Consider the following 19,975-nt stretch of genomic DNA (forward strand, 5'->3'; position numbering starts at 1 on the left):
ATCATCTCTGTACTGTCTTTAGTAGTGACAACACAGGAGGATGATAACACACAGTCCGTCATGCCGTAGGCCCAGCTCTCTGTCTGTCTGTGTCGGACTAGCAGGCAGCTCCCGCCACATGATGTGAGGTGCACACATGCATGGAATCATTCCTATGTGTGTGTGTGTGTGTGTGTGTATGTGTGCATGTACATACAGTTTCTACAGACTGGCAGAGAGAGTGTGAGTGAAGTTGCAAATGCTTTTGAACAGATTTGGTCAAAAATGAAGAGAAAGTAAATCCTCCATTTATTTTGTTTAGCACAATTTATTAAAATGGAACCCTGAGGGAGCAGGATTTAAACCTCTGAGTCTGTGTACAATGCCTTCTCCATTCCCATCTAGTAAGCCACCTAGCTCGTACTCTGCTATTGTATTCCTATGGTACAATCTTCATCTCATCCATAATGCACAAGAATTAGGATTTTGTAAATAGCTGGGGGACAATCATTGTAGTTGCTGAGTAACTTTCCTACATTCCTCCTGGTATTTAAGGCTGCGGTAGCTACTGTTTTGGTGCCAGACCCACATTTGGTGAACAAAATTGGAAAGGAAACTGAAAATATGACAACATAACATGTCATATATAAAACGAAGGAAGACATTTCACCTTACAGAAATAAGAAAACAGTCTTGATTGAATGTTATGCATTTGTGTGTGACCATGTGTGGCCAATATTGGCTGGATTTCACAACTTGTGGCCACAGATCCTGTATCCTGGTCCTGTATGGCTCAGGTGGTAGAGCATGGTGCTTGTACTGCCATACCTGAGGGTTCGGTTCCAGGGGCCACCCATACATAAAAACTGTCTGCCAAATGGCATATATTATATTATTATTATATCCCAGAATGCATTGCCAGCTGTAGAAGAGGGTAAATTGACTTGGTGTTTGATGGATTATTAAGGTTGGAGTTGGTGTGACCAACCATTTCACACAACATGTGGTATGGTTGTCAGAACAAGTAGGCTGACATTCACATTGTCAACTAGAAAATATGAAACATCCTTATTTACATTATCAAAGTATTTCAATGGGAATCATTTTATTTCCTTGTACAGCCATATTATCTTTGGCATAGCTTGAAGATGGTATTATTGCTGCCACAAAAACAATGCTTGGATCAATCACTTCCTACCTCAGCATTTCCTATGAAAACCAGCCCTATATTCCAGTTAGGGTATTCTTCTGAATGGACATACAAAAATCATTTTATTACAATTCTCGGCTAGGTTTTGACTTAAAAAAGCAAACATTCAATGTAGAACACTGGTTGTCTGAATTAGGCTGATTGTTATAATTGCACAAGTGGTTATGTCTCAAGTACTTTGACAGTCCAGAAGTGATGAACTTCAGTGCAAAGCAAAGCCACTTCCGTCTCCGTCATAATGCAACGCAATAAGAAAATACAGCAACATCCTTTGAGATGGTTCAAACTGCTCCGAGTATGTACAGTGCATCGGCGGTCATATCAATCTTTTCAGGATTGCACAAACGTTAGGTTTTGTGTTCAGCCTCACACAAGATAGTACTTCATCCCAGATAAAACGAAATAACAACAATAATAGACATACTAGTAAAAATCTTGTTTATGGCCTACTCAGTTAAATGTTTCTTGTTGTGTTCTTTCTAACATACCTTTCTCACCTCACCCTCTTATGTCCATATCCAACTTCAACGTTAATGATTTTTGACTTCTGTTATTGGGTTGTGGTTGTTGGTTGAACAAACAGAGTAACACTACAATATGCAGAGTTTCCAGTTGAGCATTCTAAGAGCCTGAACGTTCTAGAATGCCCCGGCCATTTCTTCTCTAAAGCGTGCCTTAAATCATCCTACAAAAGCATTTTAAACAAATAAAAAACACAAACAATGATAACAACATAATCATAACACTGTTTTTGTTGTCTGTCTGACAGTCCAGAGAGAACCATTTCCACAGCACTGTGCAAACACATAACATATGTAGCTACTGACTATAAAACAAGACGGGGTGCTCTGGAGAGACGCACTGGATGTTTTGATCAGGTGACGCACTCCATTGGCCGCTGCTCTCTCTCTTGCTCTCTCTCTCTCTCTCTTGCTCTCTCTCTCTCTCTCTCTCTCTCTCTCTCTCTCTCTCTCTCTCTCTCTCTCTCTCTCTCGTTGTGGTTGTGTGTGTTCGTGCTACGTTGCATAGCTCTCTTCTCTGCCATAAACCCTATAAGTCCTTAAGTAGGACAGGGAGGTCAGAGGTCAAGCATTAGCATCACTGTTAGCTAGCCGGAGGGATGCGTTCATCAACAGCATTGTTTACACACATTGTACCTTTGAGAAGCTCCGATTTTCAAAGAGTAGCGAGTTGAGCGACTGTCTTAGGTATCAAGGCATTGGAACTATGCAGCCTGTATGTTTCTACAAACACTAGATTGTCGTAACAAATATGTAGAACAGAATGAAAAGCCATATTAGACACATCTGTTCTCTCCAGTTTCCACCCACCAGTTTCATCCTCTTGTTTTACAGCCTTCCTTCATAGTGCAATTCTGTTATTATTACTATTTTAGCAAATCACTTACAAGTGGTTCCTCTCCTCAGTACTGCATCTGACCTCTATGTCATGCCTCCCACTCATACCAGACACACACAGACGCCATCCCGGCTCCATGGCTCTACAGTAGCATGATAATCACCACTCACACCAGACACACACAGACGCCATCCCGGCTCCATGGCTCTACAGTAGCATGATAATCACCACTCACACCAGACACACATAGACGCCATCCCGGCTCCATGGCTCTACAGTAGCATGATAATCACCACTCACACCAGACACACACAGGCGCCATCCCGGCTCCATGGCTCTACAGTAGCATGATAATCACCACTCACAACAGACACACACAGACGCCATCCCGGCTCCATGGCTCTACAGTAGCATGATAATCACCACTCACACCAGACACACACAGGCGCCATCCCGGCTCCATGGCTCTACAGTAGCATGATAATCATCACTCACACCAGACACACACAGACGCCATCCCGGCTCCATGGCTCTACAGTAGCATGATCATCACCACTCCCACCAGACACACACAGATGCCATCCCGGCTCCATGGCTCTACAGTAGCATGATCATCACCACTCCCACCAGACACACACAGACGCCATCCCGGCTCCATGGCTCTACAGTAGCATGATCATCACCACTCCCACCAGACACACACAGACGCCATCCTGGCTCCATGGCTCTACAGTAGCATGATCATCACCACTCCCACCAGACACACACAGACGCCATCCCGGCTCCATGGCTCTACAGTAGCATGATCATCACCACTCCCACCAGACACACACAGATGCCATCCCGGCTCCATGGCTCTACAGCAGCATGAGAATCAATGGCTGCAGTGGCAACTGGCTGAAGACAACTGGCTGTCGGCCTACAGGAAAGGAACAGCCCTGTCCTAGTATGTACCATCTAGTAACAACACAACCCAGACAGACGTCCTCCATTTTGACTGTATCATATGGCTCATGGAACAGACAGAAACACCCTATGGAACGCCAGTGAGTTCTGACTATGTGAACCGGTTCCCCTTGTCCCTATGAATCATAATGGACCAGCAGAGATGAGGAGTCCACTGAGCTCCATTCCCAGAGCAGCAGAGGGAGGGAGGGAGAATGCTGTACTGTACGGTGGGCTGCTGTTGGTTTTTAGAGTGGTGGTCGTTGGGAATCTGGCTCAGACCAACCTTCCAGTGTGTTGTGTAACAGAAAAAGGAAAACATTGACATTCCCAACATACGGGCTGGTCTGGACACCATGTTTCCCTTCCTGTAATCTGAGCCATCCTCAACCACTGTGTGTCTGTCCCTGGAGAGCAGAGCCCTTCTGATTCCCCGCCCAAACCTTGCAAAAACAACACCGACACTGCAGCATCACAAGGTCTTTCATCAGCAGGTCAATACAGAGAGACTCCCTGGCCAACATGTACCTGAGTCCCTAGATTGGCCCCTTCCCTTTGCCCCCCGCACCCTTCATCAAGCAGACATGTAAGGGCACAGTGGTCAAGCACAGGGGACGTCGTTGGGCAACTGAATGTCCTCACTTTGTCACAGCATCAATAAAGTGAAAGAACACAGAAGGAGAGAAACAGACATATTTAACAATATTGTGGCTTTGCATGTTGAGTTGTTTTTTTGCTCAGGGATTCATAGTCCAGTCTGTGTTGAGTTCTCTGACGGTCACATCATGCTCTTCCTGTAGTCAGTCTGCTTGCCGCTGTTAGAGGGTGTGAGGGGTGAGAGGGAGGCAGGGGTGGTGGGCAGCGAGTCCAGCTGACGGTAGAGCGCCCTCAGCTCCTTCACCTCCTCTAGAACATCCTTGGCCTGACCCCATGTGGACGCTGCCTCCTTCAGCAGCCTCTCTGCCTCCGCCCGGGCCCCGTCCGAGGAACTCTTGGAGCCCTTGGAACCTGGCGAGTCCTTCCCTTTCCCCTTCCCCCGCTCCACCTCCTCCCCCTTCGCCCCCTGCACCTGCATCAGCAGCTCCTGAGTTCGCTCCAGCTTCTGAGCGATTAGGTCCTGCAGCTGGCTGATGGGCGGCAGGTTGCCCGGGGGGGCAGAGGTGGCAGAGCGGGGGATGGATGTCCTGGGTTTGGTGGCCTGCGTCCCGGAGTGTGAGAGGATCTCGTCCATGGAGGCGCAGCGGCTTTTCTCGGCCGGTGTGAGCCTCTTGCCTGGCTGAGGAGTGCAGGACTTCCCCATCGGGCTCTGAAGTTGCTGTTTATCGTCCCAGGTGACCCCGGTATCGCGCGGCAGGCTCTGGGACTTCCCAGTGACCTCTGTGGGAGGCGTTAGACAGATGCTACTGATGGCACCCTCTGTTATGGACCTGAGGCAGTCGAGCTGAGTGGATTTGTCCAGGTTGGCCCGGAAGCTCTTGTCACAGGTGTCCTGGCCGTCTGTGCTGGGGCTGTCCTCCTCCTGGATCAGGTCAAGGGTCAACATGCCGTCAGAGGTAGAAGTGGAGGCCTGGATACGGAGCAAGGAGAAACAGTCTGTTAGTGATATTAGACACCGTAAGAAACACTGAGATCAGGGTAAGGCCCATTGTGATTTAGTTAAGTTAGGAAATGAATTGGAAATGAAAAATTCCAGTTGAAAGTAGTTTGATCATCACCATGTCCAACTGACTCATTGAATTAAAGCTCAATTGACAGAGTTGGAATTGTCTCCAACCAGCCGTTGTGGTAATAAGGAGGGCTAAGACAAGACAGGCCAGGAGAAGCAGGATACCTACCACAGCCATGATGTGTCCTCGTGTAGGCAGGCGCCGTGTGTGAGGGATCTTAGCCCTGTCCCGTGTGAGGTGGGACAGAAGGTTTTCATCCTCAACCATGACCTGAAAGAAAGCAAGAAAAAAAGAAAGATGAAAGAGAGAGAGGGAGAGAGATAAAGGAGAGAGAGAGGGAGAGAGATAAAGGAGAGAGAGAGGGAGATAAAGGAGAAATAGAGGGAGAGAGAGAGAGAGAGAGGGAGAGAGATAAAGGAGAGAGAGAGGGAGATAAAGGAGAAATAGAGGGAGAGAGAGAGAGAGAGAGAGAGAGAGAGAGGGAGAGAGAGAGATAAAGGAGAAATAGAGGGAGAGAGAGAGAGATAGATAATGGAACAGTCACATGTGGAGTGAGGGGATTGACATGCTTTCACATTAGCCTGAGGGCTGTGTTTGTGTCGGAGTGGGTTGGGTAGTTTATTGATCAGTATTATAGACCTAATCATGGATTGATTATCTACAGGCATGAGATTCACTGGGCCAAATGGGCCACAACAATTTGCATAAGGCCTTGGGAAACAGGCCGCTAACCTATAGATAACCTATAGCTAACCTATAGCTACACTGACAACCAAAACATCTGCACTGTTATCTAGTGATAACACTGTCTCCACTGATGAAGTGAGTTCAGCACTATAGCTAACCTATAGCTAACCTATAGCTAACATATAGCTACACTGATGACCAACACGTCTGCACTGTCATCTGGTGATAACACTGTCTCCACTGATGAAGTGAGTTCAGCCCTATAGCTAACCTATAGCTAACCTATAGCTAACATATAGCTACACTGATGACCAACACGTCTGCACTGTCATCTGGTGATAACACCGTCTCCACTGATGAAGTGAGTTCAGCCCTATAGCTAACCTATAGCTAACCTATAGCTAACATATAGCTACACTGATGACCAACACGTCTGCACTGTCATCTGGTGATAACACTGTCTCCACTGATGAAGTGAGTTCAGCACTATAGCTAACCTATAGCTAACCTATAGCTAACATATAGCTACACTGATGACCAACACGTCTGCACTGTCATCTGGTGATAACACTGTCTCCACTGATGAAGTGAGTTCAGCCCTATAGCTAACCTATAGCTAACCTATAGCTAACATATAGCTACACTGATGACCAACACGTCTGCACTGTCATCTGGTGATAACACTGTCTCCACTGATGAAGTGAGTTCAGCCCTATAGCTAACCTATAGCTAACATATAGCTACACTGATGACCAACACGTCTGCACTGTCATCTGGTGATAACACTGTCTCCACTGATGAAGTGAGTTCAGCCCTATAGCTAACCTATAGCTAACCTATAGCTAACATATAGCTACACTGATGACCAACACGTCTGCACTGTCATCTGGTGATAACATCGTCTCCACTGATGAAGTGAGTTCAGCCCTATAGCTAACCTATAGCTAACATATAGCTACACTGATGACCAACACGTCTGCACTGTCATCTGGTGATAACATCGTCTCCACTGATGAAGTGAGTTCAGCTGGAGTGTAGTTTATTCACTGGCTAGTGGGACTAAGCAACATGTCATATTTTATCTGCTGGGATTTTATGTCTAATATCAATGTCATAATTGTCAATTGGATCTGAAAGCTTTTAACCATTACATTATCAGGTGGAATGAGACAAGATGGAGATGATCAGCATATGTGTGTAGTTAAGAGCACTAGGTTAGCTATCCAGGCTGCATCACAACCAGCTGTGATTGAGAGTCCCATAGGGCGGTGCACAATTGGCCCAGCGTCGTCCGGGTTTGGCCGGTGTAGGCCGTCATTGTAAATAAACTCCCAGTTCTGTGCTGCCAATGACTGGAACGAATTTCAAAAATCACTGAAGCTGGAGACTCATATCTCCCTCACTAATTTAAGCATCAGCTGTCAGAGCAGCTCACAGATCATTGCACTGTACACAGCTCATCTGTACATAGCACACCCAACTACCTCATCCCCATATTGTTATTTATTTTTTTGCTCCTTTGCACCCCAGTATCTCTACTTGCACATGAATCTTCTGCACATCTATCACTCCAGTGTTTAATTGCTAAATTGTAATTATTTCGCCACTACGGCCTATTTATTGCCTAACCTCCCTGATCTTACCTCATTTGCACACACTGTAGACTTTTCTATTGTGTTATTGACTGTATGTTTGTTTATTCCATGTGTAACTCTGTGTTGTTGTTTGTGTCGCACTGCTTTGCTTTATCTTGGCCAGGTCGCAGTTGTAAATGAGAACTTGTTCTCAACTAGCCTACCTGGTTAAATAAAGGTTCAATTAAAATTAAAATAAGGGTGTATTTAAGGGCACTAGCTTTGCTATTGTACACATACATACATTATGTGTATAAAACACTTTCAACCAATGTTGCATTGCAATTCAATGTAGGTTTATCAACATAGATCTACAGTACGTGTGTACCATCATGTAGGACTCCACCTGCGATAACCCTACAGTTGAGAGCAATGAAACACCATCCTGGTGGAAGAGTGAATCCCGTCTCTGATGTCATCAGGCCATTGAGCAGCAGAGACACTGGAGCCCTGGAGGTAATTGATATCTCTCACAGTGCTGGTGCTGTTGTTCCGAGTCCATCCACACGCCTCACCAGTTGTCCTCTAAATGTATTTGATTTTATGTGAAAGTAGCTCAATGTTGTATTCATTCTGTTTCTTTAACAGTGATGACATGGTTTGGATAGTCATTGTGAGAGTGCTTCTGCCATCTATAGCTGAGTGATAGGGACATGTACTGTTTGGGCCATCTATAGCTGTGTGATTGGGACCTGTACAGTTTGGGCCATCTATAGCTGAGTGATAGGGACATGTACTGTTTGGGCCATCTATAGCTGTGTGATAGGGACCTGTACAGTTTGGGCCATCTATAGCTGTGTGATAGGGACCTGTACAGTTTGTGCCATCTATAGCTGTGTGATAGGGACATGTACAGTTTGGGCCATCTATAGCTGTGTGATAGGGACCTGTACAGTTTGGGCCATCTATATCTGTGTGATAGGGACATGTACAGTTTGGGCCATCTATAGCTGTGTAATAGGGACATGTACTGTTTGGGCCATCTATAGCTGTGTGATAGGGACCTGTGCAGTTTGGGCCATCTATAGCTGTGTGATAGGGACCTATACATTTTGGGCCATCTATAGCTGTGTGATAGGGACCTGTACAGTTTGTGCCATCTATAGCTGTGTGATAGGGACCTGTACAGTTTGGGCCATCTATAGCTGTGTGATAGGGACCTGTACAGTTTGGGCCATCTATAGCTGTGTGATAGGGACATGTACAGTTTGGGCCATCTATAGCTGTGTGATAGGGACCTGTACAGTTTGGGCCATCTATAGCTGTGTGATAGGGACCTGTACAGTTTGGGCCATCTATAGCTGTGTGATAGGGACCTGTACAGTTTGGGCCATCTATAGCTGTGTGATAGGGACCTGTACAGTTTGGGCCATCTATAGCTGTGTGATAGGGTCCGTGTGTGTGTGTGTGTGCCTGCGTGTGCTTTCGTGCGTCAGTGTGTGTGTGCATGTGTCCATTCATGTGTGTGTGTTGGGGACTATGTCAAATGTGTGTGTTGTGGCCTTATATAAGGGTGGTGTTGACACGATGCGTTAAGTGCATAAAAGCTCAGAAGTGTGTGTGTGTGTGTGTGTGTGTATATGTGTGTTTTAGTGTGTGTACATGTTATTTCACATCAAGCTGCTCCCCTACCGTCTGTCTATTGATGTCATCAGGGCGATTGACCTGCAGTGAGAAGGAGGGATGAAGGATCCATCCCATCATCCCCAAACAGAGAGGGAATCCTTTGATCAGCTGCCTCAGCTAGAAGACTGTCACAGCTGTCACCACCTGTCTCTCTTCTTTATAGAGGTCATTTCATCTACACTACACTAGACTGAAACCCAGAAAATGCCCTCATCAGGAAACCAGTTTAAGATAGAATGTAAGATACGATAACAGTTCCTTCTATTTCTGAAGCACTTTATACACGTTAACATGCTGTGGGAGTTTAGTGTCGGGTCATGAGGGTGTGTGTGAATGAGGGGCTGGTCAATGGATTCCATTCCTCAAAAGTGCATTCAGTAAGATATCCTCTTGCAATTGGCCATGTGACAGATGAAGTGTTGTTTATAAGAGAGAGAGAGAGGAGAAGGAGAGTGGAGGTGTGTCTCACCTCATCCAGGATGCTGTTCTTGGATCTGGTGATTGCTCCATTTAAGGCGTTTATCCAGGACTCCTTCTCCTCTGGACTAACAGCCAGGAACACCAGGTTAGGGACCTGACAGACACAAACGAGAGACAGGGAATGTAAGAAGCCAGGGCCTTGCACAATATTGTGTAACTGAGCATGAAGGGAGCGTTGAAAATCCTATCATGCATAGTTCTCAGTCAACCATCTGTAAGGGATACCTTTCATATAGGTACCATTCCAGAAACCCATATCACTCACGCACACATTCACACACAGATATGACCATATGGTGCTCTTTCTCCCACTGAGGCTACAGGAAACTGCAGCTGTGTGGAGACTCTGAGAATCTCTCTCAGTCTGTGTCTGTCTGTGTGCTGAAACACAAGCTTCCTCCCCTGACAACCCAACATGATACCCTATCCTCCTGCTGCTCTGAGGGTTCTGGGAGATCCTGCAGATGGTGTATGTGTGCGTGTGTGTGAGTGTGTGTGCGTGTGTGTGCGCCTCTTTGTGAGTGTATGTGTGTGTTAGGGATGGGTATGAGTAATGGAGTACTGGAACGGAAGTCAATGGATGACCTTTAACCAGAGATTACATTTGTGTCAATTACTGTAAAACTATTTGGTGGATTGTGCTTTGTGGCTGCCTGAACAGGACTTGGAGACCATGTTAGTGTTCCATTTGTATATGTGCATTTGCAGGGCACAACAGAAAATAAACCAAGCCAAGGGTCATACAGGTTATGTCTATAGATAAATGGACACATCTTTTTTTCCCAGCGGGGGTCTTGTGTTCTACATATTATAAAAAAAACGGATTTTAGTACTCAAAATAAATAAATATGCGAGTACTCGAACATTTAAAAAAAACGTAAATGTCCATCCCTAGCGTGTGTAGGGGTCATGGGGGAATCACTGCCTCACCAGAAGAGCCTTCCATGTTTCAAAGATGAACTGGACTGGCAAACTGTCAGATTTCAGACGGTCTACAAGCATGGGAAATTTGACACTTTCACTCTGTTTCTCAAGTTAGTCTGTCCATCAGCGTTGGTGATCATATACTGGATGTAGGAGTTGGAGGTGTGGCGAGTCTGGAACACAATGTCCCTGTGAAAGGGAGGGAACAGAAGGAGGGAGGGAACAGGGGGAGGGAGGGAACAGAGGGAGGGAGGACAGTGTCTCTGGGCAGAGACAGAGGTGGGAGGAGCTAAGTAGAGTCAAAGGGGATCATGGCTAATGACTAAGGACAGGGTGTACAGGGTGGTGGCCCGGTCTGGCGAGCCGAGTCAGGTGAGTGTCAATCAGCCTGTCAATCAACCTGGCTGCTGTAACTGATCTGACTATGCTAATGTCTGGCTACAGTACCGTGAAACTCATCTCAACAGTGTGTTTAAAATGTAAGTATTGATTGTGTTGCTATTGTGGTACAGTACTTTCAGGTACAGGTTTGCTCTTTCCAAGGTTCTAGATCTGGGTTCTTGTGGACACTTCCTGTGGACCCACCGTGTTGCCTGGGGTTCTGGAGCGCAGCAGGGTGAACTTGCTGTGGTTCTTCTTGCTGCGGCTCTTGGCCTTGCGGAGCTCCTCAGAACGCTCGTAATCCGTCAGGTCAACCACCTCCTGGATCTTCTTCTCATCCTTCACCTGCAGATAGACACAATGGACAGATGTTTCAGATGTTTGAGATAGACAGAATGGACAGATGTTTCAGATGTTTGAGATAGACACAATGGACAGATGGCGATGTTTCAGATAGACACAATGGACAGATGGCGATGTTTCAGATAGACACAATGGACAGATGGCGATGTTTCAGATAGACACAATGGACAGATGTTTCAGATAGACACAATGGACAGATGTTTCAGATAGACACAATAGACAGATGTTTCAGATGTTTCAGATAGACACAATGGACAGATGGCGATGTTTCAGATAGACACAATAGACAGATGCTTCAGATAGACACATTGGACAGATGTTTCAGGTAGACACATTGGACAGATGTTTCAGGTAGACACATTGGACAGATGTTTCAGATGACACAATAGACAGATGTTTCAGATATACACAAATGGACAGATGGAGATGTTTCAGATAGACACAATAGACAGATAGAGATGTTTCAGATAGACAAAATGGACAGATGTTTCAGATAGACACAATAGAAGATGTTTCAGATAGACACAATAGACAGATGTTTCAGATAGACACAATGGACAGATTGAGATGTTCCAGATAGACACAGTAGACAGATGTTTCAGATAGACACAATGGACAGATTGAGATGTTTCAGATAGACGCAATGGACAGATGGAGATGTTTCAGATAGACACAATAGACAGATGGAGATGTTTCAGATAGACACAATAGAAAGATGGAGATGTTTCAGATAGACAAAATGGACAGATGTTTCAGATGTTTGAGATAGACACAATAGACAGATGTTTCAGATAGACACAATAGACAGATGTTTCAGATAGACACAATGGACAGATTGAGATGTTCCAGATAGACACAATGGACACATGGAGATGTTTCAGATAGACACGATAGACAGATGTTTCAGATAGATGCAATAGATAGATGTAGATGTTTCAGATAGACAATAGATAGATGGAGATGTTTCAGATAGACACAGTAGATAGATGGAGATGTTTCAGATAGACACAGTAGATAGATGGAGATGTTTCAGATAGACAATAGATAGATGGAGATGTTTCATATAGACACAGTAGATAGATGGAGATGTTTCATATAGACAATAGATAGATGGAGATGTTTCAGTTAGACACAGTAGATAGATGGAGATGTTGAACAGAAAGCTAAGACTCCAATACAGATGTCAACTTCAACAGAATGAACTGTATGAACTGTAATAGTGTATTCTGTGTCCCTGAAAACAGTGAGAGAGATACAAAGGATGTCCCCCATGTGATGTGTGAGGCTGTATGGTGTAAAGGCGGAGCTAGCAGGCACAAAGTCACTAAAATAGAAACAAAGGCAGTCATCCAATAATGCTGCAGGGTGCAGATAGGGCAGGAGGCCATCAATTCTTGAAGGACACAACCGGTCCGGAACATGCTGGACTAATCACAATGTGCACAACAAGCCCCAACCCCCAACCCTTCCTAGACACAAACTCCCTCCTGTTCCATGTTGTTAATAACTTGTGTTATTAATCTGACGTCCCCCGCCCCCGCTCCCCACCCCACCACCAAACACATCCCAGGACAAAGGCAATAGACTGAACAGGCAGCACCCAGTGACAACACAACAGCTAATTGGATTAAGGTCAGACACGGCTTTGTGTCTGTCCACAACAATGTTAAAACCACATCAGGAGACCACTTATGAGGTCTGGGAAAAATTTGAGAAGATTAGATTTTTGGATATAGTTACCCTTCAATTCAAGTGTACACCTAGCAAGAGGCTGTTGTTTAGCGTGTTTTTGTAGCACACATATGATGGTAGAGTTTGCTAAACAAATACCCACTGGATTTATTAAAATAATAATTATATAATTCTGCCAGGTCAGCATAGGCTACTTTGTAGTTAACATTTAATTGAGAAGTTTTTGGAGAAAGCCTTTCCATCTACCAGAAGACTGTTTTCATTAGCATCATCGCTAACCGCTACACAAAGAGGTAGATGTGCTCACCTCACATACGCAGACAGGGGTATTTCTCATTGCCTATTCAGGAAGTTGCAGGAAATACGAATCACTGGTGCAGTCTGTTCATTTCTTATGATAAACTTGGGCAAATGTAATTGATATCCTACTTGGTTCAATAAATGTTTGAACATTGAATTAAGTTTAAATCTCTGGATTCTGTGATTCCGTCCACTTTCTCCGCATGGCCCTAGGTTTGTAAGAGGTCACCAGTAAAGTGTCACCATCTTAACCCTCCCCAGGTGGCATGGTGGCACTGTGAGTTCAGATCCGGGGCAGCCAGTTGCCAAATGGGCCTATGACACAACCCCCACAGGACCGTCTATCATGGGACAGTGTGACGACATGGCAGCCATCCTCCCAAATAAACGTTTTATTGGGCGTACAAAAGACTAAATGAAAATATTGTTAAACTTTCGTACATAAATGTGCCTCAGTGAGTCAACATACCGCTCGCTGCCTCTCGTGATTTTAGTTTTCTGAACCTTGTTGGAGCCATACACACTCCTTAGAACAGGGTTTCCCTAACTGGGGACCCCCAGGGGGGCACGTTTTGGTTTTCTGAACCTTGGTGGAGCCATACACACTCCTTAGAACAGGGTTTCCCTAACTGGGTCCTGGGGACCCCCAGGGGGGCACGTTTTAGTTTTCTGAACCTTGGTGGAGCCATACACACTCCTTAGAACAGGGTTTCCCTAACTGGGTCCTGGGGACCCCCAGGGGGGCACGTTTTGGTTTCTGAACCTTGGTGGAGCCTTACACACTCCTTAGAACAGGGTTTCCCTAACTGTGTCCTGGGGACCCCCAGGGGGGCACGTTTTAGTTTTCTGAACCTTGGTGGAGCCTTACACCCTCCTTAGAACAGGGTTTCCCTAACGGGGTCCTGGGGACCCCCAGGGGGCACGTTTTGGTTTCTGCCCTAACACTACACAGCTGATTGATGATCAAATAATCAACTAATCATCAAGCTTTGATCATTTGAATAAGATGTGTAGTGTTAGGAGCAAAAACTAAAACGTGCAGCCCTGGGGGTCCCGAGAACCGAGTTTGAGAAACCCTGCAGTAGAACAATCAAAAGGCCTGTTTGCACTGAGACAAGGCAGATATCTGTTTGTTATCTAGCTGGTAAGCTAATGGTCAGACAGCCAGTCAGGAAAAATATTAATACATGTATTTAGAAAATGGGTTTATAAGAATACTTATATGTGCTTTCAGACAGGAATAACAATTCAAAAACAGAAATGGTCATTGCATAAACATGATACATTTGGGTGATTTAAAGTGTTTACAAAGGATTAGATTTCAGCTATACGGCATCGCTGTTGGGAGATGTGTTGTGGCCCTGGGTGGGTGGGTGGGTGAGTTGGGCTGTGGGTTTAGGATTGAAAGAGTAGATGGCACCCGACAGAAGGTTTTGGAGATATCATAACCCTCGGCCACCCCCCTCCCTCCCAACACATGTCCCCCTCAGCGCTGACACTCACTTTGGTTTTAATCCCCCCCCCTCCACACACACTTTGTCACTCCTCATCAGGGAGGGGGAGGCCCTGAGCCAATGATGTTGGAGCTCAGAGCCACAAAGCCAGACTTGAGTCTGTCTTCCTCTTTCTCTGTGACAGTGTCTGGGACTGATAACCACAGACTGTATGCATCATACTGTCTATCCACCATACTGTTAATCCACCACACTGTCTAACCACCATACTGTCTATCCACCACACTGTCTATCCACCACACTGTCTATCCACCACACTGTCTATCCACCACACTGTCTATCCACCATACTGTCTATCCACCATACTATCTACCCACCACACTGTCTATCCACCATACTGTCTATCCACCATACTGTCTATCCACCATACTGTCTATCCACCGTACTGTCTATCCACCGTACTGTCTATCCACCATACTGTCTATCCACAACACTGTCTATCCACCGTACTGTCTATCCACCATACTGTCTATCCACAACACTGTCTATCCACCATACTGTCTATCCACAACACTGTCTATCCACCGTACTGTCTATCCACCATATTGTCTATCCACAACACTGTCTATCCACCATATTGTCTATCCACAACACTGTCTATCCACCATACTGTCTATCCACAACACTGTCTATCCACCGTACTGTCTATCCACCATACTGTCTATCCACAACACTGTCTATCCACCACACTGTCTATCCACCATACTGTCTATCCACAGACACCAGTTCTTTCCTATCTCTTCTGCTGATGAAAAAGCTAATCTTGTCACATTCATTCTGACACCTTTAAGTCAAAGGACTCTGTCACCTTGTCATCTTCTATGACTTCCTGTGGTTGAGTGGAGAGACACCATGTACTGTCCACTGTATGATTTCAGAAGGGAGAAGACCAGACATGGTGTGACCGTGCTTTGCCTCAAACACCACCCTGGTTGGTTTACTGTCAGAAAGCCTCTCTCTCAACTGGTTCCCAGCGCACAGCAGGACCTGCACTGACGTCACTTGATCCCTCAGCACAACTAGGCCCTCGCTAAGTGGCAATCAATTTCCATTAGTGGAGCAGGATAGAGACTGACCAAACTGTGCAGAAGCTGTAGGACACACGCATGGCTGGATGCAAGGCTGGACCTGGGAGACAGCAGGACAAGATAGGCAGCAGGGCAATGCCAACGCTAGTCCAGTCAACTGACTCTACACTCTTCTTCCCTCTCAGAGGTGCCTCCAGAACGCAGTGGTCAGGCCAACATCGTCACTCTTCTTAGAACTCAAAGGCAGCATATTGCAAGTCAGCAATGTCTGAACCTACTGGATAGAATGGGAGAGAGGAGGGAGTGTCACATAATACTGGTTCAGATGGGTTTAGTGGTCAGGACAGGAGATATATTAATACTGTTTCAGTTTGGTTTAGTGGTCAGGACAGGAGATATATTAATACTGTTTCAGTTTGGTTTAGTGGTCAGGACAGGAGATATATTAATACTGTTTCAGATGGGTTTAGTGGTCAGAACAGGCAATATATTAATACTGTTTCAGTTGGGTTTAGTGGTCAGGACAGGAGATACCTGTATATTAATACTGTTTCAGTTGGGTTTAGGGGTCAGAACAGGATATATATTAATACTGTTTCAGTTGGGTTTAGGGATCAGAACAGGATATATATTAATACTGTTTCAGTTGGGTTTAGGGATCAGGGCAGGATATATATTAATACTGTTTCAGTTGGGTTTAGGGATCAGAACAGGATATATATTAATACTGTTTCAGTTGGGTTTAGGGATCAGAACAGAAGATATATTAATACTGTTTCAGATGGGTTTAGTGGTCAGAACAGAAGATATATTAATACTGTTTCAGTTGGGTTTGGGGATCAGAACAGGATATATATATTAATACTGTTTCAGTTGGGTTTAGGGATCAGAACAGAAGATATATTAATACTGTTTCAGTTGGGTTTAGGGATCAGAACAGGATATATATATTAATACTGTTTCAGATGGGTTTAGTGGTCAGAACAGAAGATATATTAATACTGTTTCAGTTGGGTTTAGGGATCAGAACAGGATATATATATTAATACTGTTTCAGATGGGTTTAGTGGTCAGAACAGAAGATATATTAATACTGTTTCAGTTGGGTTTAGGGATCAGAACAGGATATATATATTAATACTGTTCCAGATGGGTTTAGTGGTCAGAACAGAAGATATATTAATACTGTTTCAGTTGGGTTTGGGGATCAGAACAGAAGATATATTAATACTGTTTCAGTTGGGTTTAGGGATCAGAACAGAAGATATATTAATACTGTTTCAGATGGGTTTAGTGGTCAGAACAGAAGATATATTAATACTGTTTCAGTTGGGTTTAGGGATCAGAACAGAAGATATATTAATACTGTTTCAGTTGGGTTTAGAGATCAGAACAGAAGATATATTAATACTGTTTCAGTTGGGTTTAGGGATCAGAACAGAAGATGAATTAATACTGTTTCAGTTGGGTTTGGGGATCAGGGCAGGAGGAGACTCATTGAGGCTAGGTGACATCGGCTAGCGTCAAGACAGACCAGGGTATCCTCTGAGGAGAAGCCTACCTCAACAGAGCCAGAACCTGAGCCGGACTCTGCTCACGTGACGCGTCACAAGTAGGCGATAACCAAACAGTGTGTTTGTTAAGCTTGGAGCCCATATCTGCTCGCCAAGGAACATGGAGAACACATTGTCCCCTCGTCAAGCTTGGTTTGGACTCTTTTGTGAAGGAGGCCCTGTTTCAAGACCAGCCATTGAACTCCAGAGGTGGAAAAACAACAAGCACTGTGTTCGGTGGCCCTGATACCTGCCTAGGAAGAAACGGATATCAAAACGCCATCTTGTCCGGCTTTGTTGGAGGCTCTTTGTAGCATTCAGCTATTCCAAGGCTTGGCCCTGGCTATACATAGACCCTCAACGAGAAGGAGAAACCCAAGTGCTCGCCACACAAAAGATGCCGGTGCTAATTTTGGCTGAGGACGTGCTGTACCGACAAAACTACGGGGGACTTTTTCCGTTGCGGATTGGGGGTGTGTGGGGAATAATTAACAACTCTTATGTATTGCATTGAGATTAAAGGAGGGGCATCCCTTTTCAAGGTAACACTTTCCAAAAGGATGAGGCCCCTCCAAAATATCCCCCAATGATACTGATGAATAAAAACAGCATATTGTGGATCTCTCTTCTACCACTCATGATCATATATGTTTTCCAGTGGTATAAAGTATATCTGTGAGGTCACAAGCAGGCCTGAAACACATCAGATTATGTATCATGTAACCACTAATCACCATCCCCAGTTTCACCAAAGTGCAGCCAATACCCTATAATCACTCATAGGGTGAGTTCCCTTCAGGTTAAAGGACCAGTGTTTGGGTTGGAAAAACTGAATTCCCTGCATCTTGACTGTACATGATGGAATCATGCATTTTCCCTCTGTGTATTTACAAGCATTATTCCACATAATATATAACAATATATGCCACTGAGCAGAAGTTTTTATCCAGAGTGACTTACAGATGGCCCCAAGAAAGGAACCCACTGGCCTGGTGTTACAAGCTACTGATAGAGTTACAGAGGAGCACCTCATGGTACTGGGTGGAGGTGGAGCCTATGAGGCTAGCCCTGTAATTGGTGCATTCATCTCCCAGGGGAACATTATAGTCCCCTGTATAGGTGTTGTTGTATTCTTTATATTCTAATCCCAGGAGAATCCTGACTTCAACCAACACCTGATGCAAGACTAATCTTCATTGAAAGAGTGATCAATCGAGGATGATGACAGTGACGATGTGCATTCATGGTATCATCGTCTCTAAAAGGTAGGGACCCTTTAAGCTCTCTGGCCCAGTGTCTATGTAAATCATGGTTTATGAGGACACACACATGGATTCTGTCTCACACCAGCTGCCTCCAGGGGAGATTCTATAGAACAGGTTTTCCCAAACTGGGGTATGCAATGCTGTCGGGGGTACGCCAAATAAAACTGTGATTCACATTTTAAAAAGTATATTTATGTGATTCACATTTTCAAACAGTGATTCACATTTTAAAAGTATATTTATGTGATTCACATTTTCAAACAGTCCATTTATATTTTCCAACGGGGCTATATATTTGGGTGAGGTTTTTTGTCTTGCCTGAGTAGCCTCATTTCACTGCCAAAAATAAAATGAAACCATCTAGTGTTCAGCGAAATAACAACACAATGTCAAAGACAGGTAGCCTAGTCAAATAATTAACATCCAATCACATGAACCGTTACTCTCTCATGGGGATTCCACTAACAGTCAGTATGTAGCCAAACGTAGCTGCTGCTCATTCCGTTTGCTCCAAAAATGGATATATGGTTAAAAAAAGTAAGGCCTGTGTCCATAGAGACACATAGCAGCTCTACTGGTAGTACTGCTACTACCAGCAGTACTACACCTGCACCTGTCGACAACACAAGTTGTTCTGCTTCTGCGAGCACATCCAACACTAGCATCAGTAATTCTAGGGACAGGGACGTTGGACCATCGAAGAGGCACAAATATGATGAGAACTACATTGATTTGGGGTTCACTTATATTGGGAGTAGTGCCTTTCCACAGCCACAGTGTGCAAAAGTACCATCTCACAACTCGATGAAACCTTCACTCTTGCGCAGACATATAGAAACAAAACATGTCAATTTGAAAAATAAACCACAGGAGTTTTTTGAGCGAGAATTAAAACGACTTTCGAGTAGTAAGACATGACAGACTTCCGGCGCCGACAGAGATGGCCGCCTCGCTTCGCGTTCTTAGGAAACTATGCAGTTGTTGTTTTTTTTTACGTGTTATTTCTTACATTAGTACCCCAGGTCATCTTAGGTTTTATTACATACAGTCGAGAATAACTATTTTATCTACTGCATCTTGCCTATGCCGCTCTGTACCATCACTCATTCATATATCTTTATGTACATATTCTTTATCCCTTTACACTTGTGTGTATAAGGTAGTAGTTTTGGAATTGTTAGTTAGATTACTCGTTGGTTATTACTGCATTGTCGGAACTAGAAGCAAAAGCATTTCGCTACACTCGCATTAACATCTGCTAACCATGTATATGGGACCAATAACATCTGCTAACCATGTATATGGGACCAATAACATCTGCTAACCATGTGTATGTGACAAATAAATTGGACTTGATTAGATTTTTTT

General features: G+C 44.6%; 1 protein-coding gene across 1 annotated transcript in view; it reads right to left on the bottom strand.

The window, feature by feature from the left end:
* Positions 1–265: 265 nt before the first annotated feature.
* Positions 266–19,975, bottom strand: part of plekho1b (pleckstrin homology domain containing, family O member 1b) — a 39,300-nt gene continuing 19,590 nt past the window's right edge. Inside the window, exons 3-6 of the mRNA XM_020473363.2 lie at positions 11,097–11,237; positions 9,577–9,681; positions 5,329–5,430; positions 266–5,060 (exon numbers count right to left, since the gene is read on the bottom strand). Of these exons, the coding sequence (XP_020328952.1) occupies positions 4,272–5,060; positions 5,329–5,430; positions 9,577–9,681; positions 11,097–11,237 (1,137 nt within the window). The 3' untranslated portion in view covers positions 266–4,271. The remainder of the gene's footprint in view (positions 5,061–5,328; positions 5,431–9,576; positions 9,682–11,096; positions 11,238–19,975) is intronic.

This window comes from Oncorhynchus kisutch, linkage group LG2, assembly GCF_002021735.2.
Source record: "Oncorhynchus kisutch isolate 150728-3 linkage group LG2, Okis_V2, whole genome shotgun sequence".
NCBI lineage: Eukaryota > Metazoa > Chordata > Actinopteri > Salmoniformes > Salmonidae > Oncorhynchus > Oncorhynchus kisutch.